The sequence below is a fragment of the Brachyhypopomus gauderio genome, unplaced genomic scaffold (assembly GCF_052324685.1).
Source record: "Brachyhypopomus gauderio isolate BG-103 unplaced genomic scaffold, BGAUD_0.2 sc73, whole genome shotgun sequence".
In the NCBI taxonomy this organism is placed as follows: Eukaryota; Metazoa; Chordata; class Actinopteri; order Gymnotiformes; family Hypopomidae; genus Brachyhypopomus; species Brachyhypopomus gauderio.
The window spans coordinates 597,681-610,689 of NW_027506894.1; the positions used below are offsets into that span (position 1 = coordinate 597,681).

The window sequence follows — 13,009 nt, forward strand, 5'->3', positions numbered from 1 at the left end:
GGGTGGAGTTAGGAGAGGAGTAGTGGGTGGAGTTAGGAGAGGGGTAGTGGGTGGAGTTAGGAGAGGAGTAGTGGGTGGAGTTAGGAGAGGGGTAGTGGGTGGAGTTAGGAGAGGAGTAGTGGGTGGAGTTAGGAGAGGGGTAGTGGGTGGAGTTAGGAGAGGAGTAGTGGGTGGAGTTAGGAGAGGGGTAGTGGGTGGAGTTAGGAGAGGAGTAGTGGGTGGAGTTAGGAGAGGGGTAGTGGGTGGAGTTAGGAGAGGGGTAGTGGGTGGAGTTGCTGTTTCTGTGATGTTTATCATCACCTGTGACATCAGAGAGCTGGAACAGTGCAGAGAGGTGGCGACATCTGGCACTGAAGCAGAGTGATGAATCAGGACAGATTATCTCTCTCCCTCTCTCTATCTCTCTATCTCTCACTCTCCCTCTCTCTATCTCTCCCACACTCTCTCTCTCTTCCAGTTTTCTGCTCTTGTTTGTTTAACTTGGCAGCACAGAAGAGGTGGTTATTTGTAAAGGTATTGTTGTGTGTGTGTGTGTGTGTGTGTGTGTGTGTGTGTGTGTGTGTGTGTGTGTGTGTGTGTGTGTGTGTGTGTGTGTGTGTCAGGAACATTGTCACATGTCTCTGAAAATAAAACAAGCATGTCAATAGACCGGGTGATGACAGAAGGAGAGAGAGAGAGAGAGAGAGAGAGAGAGAGAGAGAGAGAGAGAGAGAGAGAGAGAGAGAGAGAGAGAGAGAGAGAGAGAGAGAGATGAGGGTGTAAACAGGAGAGAGAGGGAATCACAGTAACTGATAGACGAGTGCAGGGGGGGGGCAGACTATATTATAACAGGTCTGTTCTTTCTCATTAGGACAGAGACAGACAGTCCTGCACAGGACACTGTTGGACATCATACAGACAGACCCAGAACACACACACCTGCTCCCAGACACAGTCAGGACATCCAAACACTTATATCACAATATGAATATATGTGAATATATGTGAATATGAATCACAATTTTACTACAGTTGGCCAAATGTGTGACTTATAAGAACATCCCACCAAACAAACGTCAGTACAGAATGGCCAAGAATCTGAAATACAGACCATGCAGGTCCTTCAGTGCTGTAGGAACCTCAGACCACTTACAGAGCACTAAAACCAGTACCGTCAGACCTGGACCTGCTGGAGAAGTACCGTCACGCGGTACAGTCACGCAGTACCGTCAGACAGTACCAGAGGTGGGACCAAGTCAGTGTTTTGCAAGTCTCAAGTAAGTCCAAGTCTTTATCCTCAAGTCCCGAGTCAAGTCTCAAGCAAAGACAGTCAACTCAAGTCAAGTCTCGAGTCAAGACAAGCAACCGTCAAGTCAAGTCCCAAGTCTGAAACTTGGAATTTCAAGTCCTTTCGAGACTTTTTTTTTTTACAGTCACCAACGCTTTACGAATGCTACGCTGATGCGTTTCTTTACTCGTTTTGTTGGTGTCCGCCAGCCAAAAGATGACAGATCATTAACATTTTATCTTCTCTTAATTACATAAATGTACTTAAACAAGAATGTTTCGTTACATCATTTTACACGAAAATAGCAAGCTTCATCGTAAGCAAGATGCTGTCATTACGAATGGTTATTCTAAACATTTGGATAAAATGTTTAAATATAGACTAATAAAAGGTTAGGGTTATTTTTTCATTGTTTTCTGTTATTGTGGGGTCACTGTGTACTATTGTTACCTGGAGATTCAGTGGGGTCACATATTCTGATGGCTGCCGTCAGAATTGGTGACCCCAGTTAAAAAGGCTCACCTGTACATCCCATTCATGATTTCTTTGTTGGCTGCAATGGTGAGGGGATGGTAAATCTTGTTTAAGTACATTTATGTAATTAAGAGACGATAAATGTAAATATAAACATCTGTCATATTTTGGCTCGTGGACACCAACAAAACGAGTAAAGAAAGTGCATCAGCGTAGTTTACGTAGCATTCGTAAAGCGTTTGTGCCTCTGAACAGAAACTGTGAAATAGCGCCCCCTGTGGTCACAAAACTCGACGGTCACAGAATCAGGTGTAACGCCGGTCTGCGTCAGAAGGACGGAAATGAAATTAATGGGGCGCACTTTATAAATATTAATATGTGTTTTAAAATTTAGATTTGGGGTAAAAAAAATCAAGTCTTTGCAAGTAAACAGGTTCAAGTCCAATTCAAGTCCCAAGTTATTGGTGTAAAAGTCCAAGTCTAAGTCTCTGAATATTTTTTCAAGTCAAGTCAAAAGTCTTAATATTAATGACTCGAGTCTGACTCGAGTCCAAGGCATGTGACTCGAGTCCCCACCTCTGGACAGTACAGTCACACACCGTAGACACAGAGCTACACCGTAGACACAGAGCTACACCGTAGACACAGAGCTACACCGTAGACATAGAGCTACACCGTAGACATACAGCTACACCGTAGACACAGAGCTACACCATAGACACAGAGCTACACCGTAGAGACAGAGCTACACCGTAGAGACAGAGCTACACCGTAGACATAGAGCTACACCGTAGACACAGAGCTACACCATAGACATACAGCTACACCATAGACATACAGCTACACCATAGACACAGAGCTACACTGTAGACATACAGCTACACCGTAGACATAGAGCTACACCATAGACATACAGCTACACCGTAGACACAGAGCTACACCATAGACATACAGCTACACCGTAGAGACAGAGCTACACCGTAGACATACAGCTACACCGTAGACATACGGCTACACCATAGACATACAGCTACACCGTAGACACAGAGCTACACCGTAGACATACAGTTACACCGTAGAGGAAACAGCTGCTTTTTCTCACTGTAAAACATTTGATCAGCTGTGTAAAGTGTAAATCTCAGGTGGGTGGTGTACTGTATCTGCATGGGTGGTGTACTGTATCTTCATGGGTGGTGTACTGTATACTGTATCTTCATGGGTGGTGTACTGTATACTGTATCTTCATGGGTGGTGTACTGTATCTTCATGGGTGGTGTACTGTATACTGTATCTTCATGGGTGGTGTACTGTATCTTCATGGGTGGTGTACTGTATACTGTATCTTCATGGGTGGTGTACTGTATCTGCACAGCACGATGGTTTAATTGCTGTTTTCTTGTCTTGTCTTCAGTGTTTTTATTGTTTCTTTCAAGCTGTTTCTCGTTGATCCCACGGTAATTATTACTGTCACATGGTTGTTTATTCTTGGTATTTTGATTATGCTGTTAGTGCATCAGAGCTTCATTTATACCAGTAAAACTTAGTAAGAGAGAGATGGAGAGAGAGGGAGAGAGAGAGAGAGAGAGAGAGAGAGAGTCTCAGCTGGGCTGTGTTCAGGGACTCTGTGTGTTCAGAGACATTCCCAGGCTGAGCTATGGTCTCATCTAGTCCTCATCATAACAGTGGGACCTTTGTGTCTCCCGTCCCCCTACCCCTAACCTCACCACCCTCTCCACTCCCCTGCTGTCTCACTACCGTCTCCCTGAACATGAACAGTCTGTCTGTCTGTCTGTCTGTCTGTCTGTCTGCACTTCTGGGAAGAGGCCAGTAACCTGTGATGGCCTGTGGGCTGCCAAGTCTTGTTATAGAGACTGTGTAGACCAGCCCCGTGTAGACCAGCCCTTTACCATCTCAGCCCTCATGCCAAACGTGTGTTCTCCTCTGACACACACACACACACACACACACACACACACACACACACACACACACACACACACACACACACACACACACACACAGGACTTCATAGGAATGCTAACTCTACTGTTTTGTTCTCCACTGCTTTGCCCGTGGTGTTTTTCCTGGTTATATCATCTCTCCATCAGTTTCGTTTTCTTCTCTATAGTGTTACACATGGCTGAGTCGTTCCTTGATTGGGTTCGAGCTTCTACATGGGGCTCTTGGTCAGGCTATTCCTGGGAATTTTACCAAGTTCGGAGTAGGTACATTTTTTTCCGGCTTTGCTGATGCTGTCCGTATAACATTCTTCAGTAATCAGTACGTGATGGAGCATGAGGTGTGGTTCAGCCTCTCGATGATCTCACCTTTGGCACCTGATCTGTCCTCACACACACCTTCCTCGCTCTCTAAAACACACTCAGATCTAGCAGAGAACCTGCAGAGAGGACACGGATGTGGGGGTAGGCCACGCCCACTCAGACAGGCCACGCCCAGTCTGATAGGCCTGTTCAATTAGCCCATTTGCTGAGGGGACGCCAACTCCCACAGAACCCTCAAACGGACCAGGTTTCACCCAACCCCTCCTCCACCCTGAGTGAGGCAACCAGAGACGTAGAGGCTCTTAACAGCAAGGCGGAGGTGTGTTGGAGTAACACGACACCTCCCTGCAGTTGACGGGGAAACCCCACCAAACGTCACACACCAGCGATTGAGAAAGAGCTTTGTCTGTGAAACAGGAGCACATGACTGAAGGAGAAGGGACAAACCTACACGGGACTGGCTGCCTTTTCCAGCCCATTATGATGAAGGAAGTGTGTGGTTCTTCACTTATGGTGCCGTGACCCAGGGCACACAGATGAGGATGGGGGCGTGGTCTCAGATCACTCTTCCTACCTCTACCTGGAGGTCAGGAGTGATGTCACAGTAGGCAACACCATGACAACAGATCCCTGTGCAGCGGCCCTGCAGGGTGATACGAGACTGACTGGCTGTTCAGGTCTCAGGTGATTGGGGCGGAGGGCGTAAGGGAGGAACTGGTGTTCTGGGAAGGCGGAGCCAGGAGGAGCAGGGTAGGCGGAGTTTGGAGAAGATCATTCTGTGGTGGTAGCAGAGGGGTATTGGGGTGAATCACAGGGGCTTTTTCCTTACTTTTTGGAGTAATTTGCATTCCCGTCCTGTGTCCCTGTCCTGTGTTCCTGGGCGGTTCCTGTGGGTGGAGCTTCATCCTGAGCGCTGGAGAGACATTCCCAGGCTGGGGTTAGGTCTCAGGGAGCTGGAGCCTACTGTGAGACACTTGATCATCACAGCTAGCGATCTGTCTACTGGGTTCACTGGATCACCTCTGACCCTGAGTCAGTCCTTCTTAGATACGATTGGTTAGGCTGCTGTAATGAGACGCTGTAAGGTCTCAGGTCATGTCTGTGAACGTAGCCGATGATTGCTGTAATTTGCTGTGACCTCTGGCTGCTGGGTGCAAGCGTGGCAGAGCCTGTGTGTGTGTGTGTGTGTGTGTGTGTGTGTGTGTGTGAGCTTGATTAGAAGCAATGAGAGAAGTAGGGGAAAAGGAAGAAAAGGGAAGAGGAAAGGAGAGGTGGAGGGATAGAGTCTGAGGGGAGAGGTCTTAGTAACCGACACATTCATGTACGTCTTCCTTTTTCTCATAGAGGAGATTCATTACAGACTCCCAGTTCTTGCTGCCACACCACAACCACAGAAGACTGACTGTCTCACGAGCCAGGAGCCCGAGTGTAGTCACTCCTGTCACCAGTAGAGGGCAGCGCACCTCACACATCTTACTTTGGGAGGGAACACGGGTCATTGCAGTAAGTTTGTTTTGAGTATCTAGAGATCTTGGTCATGGAAACTTCTGGAAGTCTCTGCCTCAGTCCCACCCTTTACTGATGTCACTTACTGGCATGCTGTGGAAAAGGAGATGTTTTCATCTCTGGGAGATTTTTCTGTACATGGGATGCAGACAGAGAGATGTGCTTTGGCAGGATTGTACATGATGTAGTGGTGCCAATAAAGTTTGGATTGAAACAAAAGGAGGGGGGGGGGGGGCGTGTCTGAGTCTGCAGTCCTGACCAACGGCAGCACTGTGGAGCTGGAGCAGACCTCTCAAAGCCAGCCTTGATCCTGCTGGCGCGTCCCTCATTAACCCAGGACCAGGGTCGTCTCCGTGAACGCCTGCGGGGCCGTTAGTGGGGCAGGGAAAGTGAGGGCACGCAGCAGCGGTGTGGATTAGCACTGATGTGTATCTCCCCCTCTTTACACTAATTCACTGGACCATGAAGGGATTAGAGCTGCCCAAACAGGCGGACTGAACCATCCGTAAAGGGGGGTGGGGGTGTGACGGGGGCAGTGAGTGGGGGATGGGTAATATTGGGGGGGGGGTGTCAGGAGGTGGGCTACAGATGTTACAGTGAAGTACAGCTAAAAGCACAGAGACAGCGAGACAGCGAGACAGAGAGAGAGAGAGAGAGAGACAGAGAGACTTGTGTAAGAAACAAGACTGAACTATAATGGCATGATGGTCCAGAAGCCTCAGGCAGTGAGAGAGAGAGAGAGAGAGAGAGAGAGAGAGAGAGAGAGAGAGAGAGAGAGAGAGAGAGAGAGACAGAGAGAGAAAGAGTGAGGGTGAGAGTAGGAGAAAGACAGAAGGAGACAGAGAGAGGTAGAGAGGTGGACTGAGAGAGAGGTGGAGAGACAGAGAGGTGGAGAGACAGAGAGGTGGATGTTTGCCCTCAGGAGTAAACGCAGTCATGAGTCTGGGATGCTGTGTGCCACTGAGATGGAAAGGTATGTGAGACACTCTTCCTCCTCCGCCTGCTCCTCTTCCTCGCTCTACTCCGCCCTGCGCCCCATCACCGTCCACACTGCGTCTGATGTCCAACGGGGACGTTCTCTGCACAGACGTCTCTGTTAGGAGCGTCAAACCTGCAAGTCTGATCAAGATAGAAAAGGACTACAGTACTGTTGTTGTTATTATTGTGTTCATACATACTTGCTGTTGCATGCTGTATTGTGTGTGTGTGTGTGTGTGTGTGTGTATATACATATGCACGCAGTGGTTGTCACTGGTGTAATTTGTTGGTGCTGGGCAGAGCAGAGCTTCCACACACACACACACACACACACACACACACACACACACACACACACACACACACCAAATGCCTAAGCAATCCCCTCCCAACAGACACACTTTATAATGCAGTGTGGGGTGAGTAAAATGACTGCCTCACGATTGCAAGAGAGACACTTCACACATTAGAAGGGCGTGTGTTTGTGTGTGTGAATGTGTGTGAGACAGAGCATAAGCTCGGGTGAGACTGTGTGTGTGTCTTGCCTCAATGTCTGATCATGTCTGATTGTTCAAGAAGGGGGAGGATTTCTGGCCCTGGGGTGAGGGGGATAGGAGCCCGTGTGATGGTGAACACCCATAATGCACTGGGTGCAGTGGACAGCGCTCGTAGAGTGAGTGATCCACTCAGACCAGGAAACGGTGGGGAAATCAAGAATGTTGTGTTTTCTGTCTCCTGTCATCCTGTTCCAGTGAAACAAACACATTTATCAGAGAGCTTATCTTAAATCAGCAGGAGCCTGACGCTCTCTCCATATCCTGGTTTGGGTTCTGATCTTCGTCTCATAGCCAGAGACGACTATGCTTCACGACCCGAGAACCGACCCGTCCTGTCCTGTCCTGACAGCTGCGTTTGGAGGGGAAAAGTTGAATGTGTAGTACGAATCCTAAAGTGATAGTTGGCACTACAGGACTACAGGACTTTCCTGCTGGGCTTACTGGTGATGTTTACATTGCTGGTGATGTTTACTGGTGATGTTTACAGTGCTGGTGATGTTTACAGTGCTGGTGATGTTTACTGGTGATGTTTACATTGCTGGTGATGTTTACTGGTGACGTTTACATTGCTGGTGATGTTTACTGGTGATGTTTACATTGCTGGTGATTTTTACTGGTGATGTTTACATTGCTGGTGATGTTTACTGGTGACGTTTACAGTGCTGGTGATGTTTACTGGTGACGTTTACATTGCTGGTGATGTTTACTGGTGACTTTTACAGTGCTGGTGATGTTTACTGGTGACGTTTACATTGCTGGTGATGTTTACTGGTGACTTTTACAGTGCTGGTGATGTTTACTGGTGACTTTTACAGTGCTGGGGATGTTTACTGGTGATGTTTACAGTGCTGGGGATGTTTACTGGTGATGTTAACCTACATACCTGCTGTTAACATTACATTACTGCTGTTACAGTCCTACATATCTACATAATGCTGCAGTTTCTCCAGAGATGAATGAAGTTACTCCTGTCTGTCTCAACGTTTTTACAACAGAGACAACATTTGGTAAGGGTGTGGAGGGGCGTGTGTGTGTGTGTGTGTGTGTGTGTGTGTGTGTGTGTGTGTGTGTGTGTGTGTGTGTGTGTGTGTGTGTGTGCGCGGGGGCAGGGATGGGGGGGTTGCAGTGTGGTGTTGCTGGTGTGCCTTCTCTTCACCTCATGCTGATAAACAGTTCACGCCCCTGCAGTCTTCCATGGGTGACCCCATCAACACCCCCCCTGCACAGAGACCCACTGACTCACACCCCCCTGGGGCTGTTTGGATCCATTATGTTACACAGGTCACATCACGGGGATTTCAATGTGTGTAGATGATGAAACCCTCCCTGGTATTAGATTAGTTATTATATTAGCACAGACCAGCATAAATGTGGCTGTTAAGAGGGAAATTTCACATCAGCACTTTCCGTTTTGAAGTGGTTATTGTGACCTCCCTGTTGGCCCGTGTCAGGGTTCACAGCACTGGAAAGGAAGCAGGCACGTGAGGCCCGTAAGCAGAGAGCCGAGCCACAAACAGGAACTCGGACTAATTCATTTGTCATGTCTGCACTAGAACCCGTTTAAGCCGTAACGCGGATAAAGCAGCAGCGTTGTGGTGGTTTTATAGACGGGTTTATTCGTCTGTTATGGGACACAGGGAGAGTCGTATTGCAACAGACTGCGTTTCTCCTGGAGGCCTGCGTTCTGCTTCTTCAGATACTTCACGGCTACAATAACCAGCTCTTTGTCACCTGGTCGTACGGCAGTTTGGAGCGGATTAGTGTCATCACTACAGAACTGCTTTGTGTAAAGTGGAGGCAGTTGGGGCAGTTGGGGCAGTTGGGGCAGTTGCTGTAGCCCCTGTGGGGCAAGAGGGCAGCGCTCAGCAGACCTTGCTGTTCTCTCAGGACCACTCGGATCCATATCTGCCCCCCAGAGAGACCACCTACCCCCTGACCCCCACACCTCAGGGCTATCCCAGCCCTCCCAGGTATCTCCGCCCCCTCCACAGAGAGACGTAATGACGGCCCTGACAGACCTGCAGATTCTCCTGCTGGTTAGGCGCTCTGACACACGCCTGGACATGACTGTGGTCTGCCCATCAGGCTTATTGGTTGTGGTCTGCCCAGCAGGCGCACAGAGACTTGTGTGATGGTGAGGAATGTGTAGAGGTGAAGACCCAGACTTCTGTCATTGATCTGGGTGAACTAGCTGTCCGCTGGTCTGGGTGAACTACTCACGCTCTGAGCTGTTGCGTCGTCTCACGCTCTGGGCTGTTGTGTCGTCTCACGCTCTGAGCGGTTGTGTCGTCTCACGCTCTGAGCGGTTGTGTCGTCTCACGCTCTGAGCTGTTGTGTCGTCTCACGCTCTGGGCTGTTGTGTCGTCTCACGCTCTGGGCTGTTGTGTCGTCTCACGCTCTGGGCTGTTGTGTCGTCTCACGCTCTGGGCTGTTGTGTCGTCTCACGCTCTGAGCTGTTGTGTCGTCTCACGCTCTGGGCTGTTGTGTCGTCTCACGCTCTGGGCTGTTGTGTCGTCTCACGCTCTGGGCTGTTGTGTCGTCTCACGCTCTGGGCTGTTGTGTCGTCTCACGCTCTGGGCTGTTGTGTCGTCTCACGCTCTGGGCTGTTGTGTCGTCTCACGCTCTGGGCTGTTGTGTCGTCTCACGCTCTGGGCTCGTTGTGTCGTCTCACGCTCTGGGCTGTTGTGTCGTCTCACGCTCTGGGCTGTTGTGTCGTCTCACGCTCTGGGCTGTTGTGTCGTCTCACGCTCTGGGCTGTTGTGTCGTCTCACGCTCTGAGTTGTTGTGTCGTCTCACGCTCTGGGCTGTTGTGTCGTCTCACGCTCTGGGCTGTTGTGTCGTCTCACGCTCTGGGCTGTTGTGTCGTCTCACGCTCTGAGCTGTTGTGTCGTCTCACGCTCTGAGCTGTTGTGTCGTCTCACGCTCTGAGCTGTTGTGTCGTCTCACGCTCTGAGCTGTTGTGTCGTCTCACGCTCTGAGCTGTTGTGTCGTCTCACGCTCTGGGCTGTTGTGTCGTCTCACGCTCTGGGCTGTTGTGTCGTCTCACGCTCTGAGCTGTTGTGTCGTCTCACGCTCTGGGCTGTTGTGTCGTCTCACGCTCTGGGCTGTTGTGTCGTCTCACGCTCTGGGCTGTTGTGTCGTCTCACGCTCTGGGCTGTTGTGTCGTCTCACGCTCTGGGCTGTTGTGTCGTCTCACGCTCTGGGCTGTTGTGTCGTCTCACGCTCTGGGCTGTTGTGTCGTCTCACGCTCTGGGCTGTTGTGTCGTCTCACGCTCTGGGCTGTTGTGTCGTCTCACGCTCTGGGCTGTTGTGTCGTCTCACGCTCTGGGCTGTTGTGTCGTCTCACGCTCTGGGCTGTTGTGTCGTCTCACGCTCTGGGCTGTTGTGTCGTCTCACGCTCTGGGCTGTTGTGTCGTCTCACGCTCTGAGCTGTTGTGTCGTCTCACGCTCTGGGCTGTTTCCTGCTGCTCTTGTAGTGTTTGTTGTTTTTCTTCTTTTATCAAGGGCTGATAGTGTTACAGCTACAATCTTTCCCTTTACTTCTTACACACACACCCACACACACACACGCACACACACCGACACACACACACACACAGGTCGTATAAGGTATACTGAATTTGAATAGGTTTGTCTTTCTCAATCATTCACACTCTCTTTGTGATTAAAGCATACCAATCTAGGTCATGGCATCATGGGGTTGATCTACGGGGCATGTGTGTGTGTGTGTGTGCCAGTGTGCGTGCAGACATTAAGCGTCTGTGAACAGACGATCTTCACAGCCTCTGCAGACATGTTATCAGCAGTCCATCATCTGTAACAAACAAGCCATGATGGAATGTACCATGTCAGCTGTCAATGCAGGGGTGCAAACAACTACCCTCCTTCATGTTTGTATTAGTGGAGCACTGCTCACACCCCCAGAAGAGGGCGTGACCTGATCTGGGGTCTTCTGCAGGAGGATCACATGTACAGAATAGCTGGTTTAAAGCTCTGCTGTCCCTCAGCGAGGCATGATTGGAGAAATAGTAATGATGATATTATAATTATTTATAAAGCACTTTTTGAAATAAGAATACAGTATGTTTTATATGAAATGTAATAAAGTGAAAGCAGAAAATAAAATGACTTCAGTACTCTGAAAACCTTCGAACTACTTCAGTGTAGTTTCAGTAATCAGGATCGGATGTCTTTCACACACCTACACACACCTACACACACCTACACACACCCCATCGAGCTGACAGTCCGTTGAGGATCGGTCGATGGGGAATTTAGTGCTGTCTACCGTCACCGTAGTGACAAGGAAGTTACCGGGCCCACACAGAGTCTCTCATTCACTTCTCAGATTGCACTGGTTCCTTCCACATTGGCTGGACTCCTTGTGAATCACTTACTGATTGGCTGGTTTGAATTGGAGCCACACCCACCTTCCACTGCTTTGTCCTGGTCTTTTTGAAACTGATCAAACAGAAAACTGCAAATAGATATAGATGATGCCTCCACAGAATATACTGACAGATTCTCTCTCTCCCTCCCTCTCTCTCTCTCTCCTTCTCTCTCTCTACCCCCTCTCTCTCCACCTCTCCCCCCTCTCTCTCTCCCCCCTCTCTCTCTCTCCCTCTCTCTCTCTCTCTGTCTCTCTCCCTTCTCTCCCCCTCCCTCTCTCTCTTTCTCCGTTTCTCTCTCTCTCTTTCTCCCTTTCTCCCTCTCTCTCTCTAGCGGTGTCTAATCTGGATGTGGAGAGTAAGTTGGACACACACTACCGCTCCGTGTGTCATGTCCAGAGGAACATCTTCCTGCCGGGCTCTCGGCCGCCCTGCGTGGAGGAGCTACACCAGCGTGCCAGGCAGAGTCTCCGCGCTCTCTACCGAGGTGCCCATCAATACATACGATCAATACATACCCATCAATACATACTCAGCACCAAACACTAATCAATAATCAGTTCAGCAAATCCTGTGCACACTTTTTGAGAATGAACAAATGTGAAAGTAGAGATCCTTTAGATCACGAAGAGAAACCGCTAAACGGCCCTGAATGGCACAGTGCACTCAAGTCCATCTGAACAGTACTGAGTGAACCACAGTGAGACACTGCCCTCTAGTGGACGTGAAGGGGAGCGCATAGAGCAGGGGCGTCGAACTCGGCGAGAGCTTAGCATACCAAAATTAGGCATCAAGAAAAACAAGAAATTGCCAAAGAATTAAAAGACAAACTGCGATCACAACAGAATGTGTTCACAACCACAAACCATGTGGCAGTAAACACTGCTTTGTTTGTGATATATTTTATTATTTTTCTTTATTCACTTGGATACTTTCATCATTGATTGATTAATGTAGGTTTCATAACCAACAAATTAAAAGGATTTATGTTATAACAGAGCAACAAGCAAACATATTTTTACATCTATGCAAATATGTATGTAATATGTAATATTTGTAACGTGAATAAGTAATAAATTCTGAGGTATTTAACATTAAGGAGTAGGTACATTTATAGCGATTATGCTGATGCGACCCGCGATGAAAATGAATTTGACACCTCTGATGTAGAGCATGTTACGCATAATAATGACATAATAGCTGCTTTAAGATGTCTGCTCTAAACTTGTTCTCTGAGAAACGCAGGAACTTGCATCCCGTCCACATTATACACACACACACACACCGACATGTATTTTTCCAGTTTTTACCATTGATTCAACATAACTGATATCTGTGTGTGTGTGTTTGTGTGTGTGTGTGTGTGTGCATGTGTGTGTGCGTGTATGTGTGTGTAACAGATCAGCAGCAGAGACAGGAAGTCAGTGAGCGTGAGCGGAAGGTGACCGCCTCCATCTCCATGGCGCCGCCCATTCCCGTCTACCCCTCCCCCCACCCCAGCAGGAACAGGAAACGACTCCAGACGGTACCTACCAACCTGTCTGTCTGTCTGTCTGT

At 48.8% G+C, this 13,009-nt stretch overlaps 1 protein-coding gene across 1 annotated transcript in view; it reads left to right on the forward strand.

Moving 5' to 3' along the window:
* Window positions 1–6,158: 6,158 nt before the first annotated feature.
* nhsa (Nance-Horan syndrome a (congenital cataracts and dental anomalies)) overlaps window positions 6,159–13,009 on the forward strand; it is a 20,949-nt gene continuing 14,098 nt past the window's right edge. Inside the window, exons 1-3 of the mRNA XM_076990112.1 lie at window positions 6,159–6,502; window positions 11,787–11,939; window positions 12,853–12,977. Of these exons, the coding sequence (XP_076846227.1) occupies window positions 6,466–6,502; window positions 11,787–11,939; window positions 12,853–12,977 (315 nt within the window). The 5' untranslated portion in view covers window positions 6,159–6,465. The remainder of the gene's footprint in view (window positions 6,503–11,786; window positions 11,940–12,852; window positions 12,978–13,009) is intronic.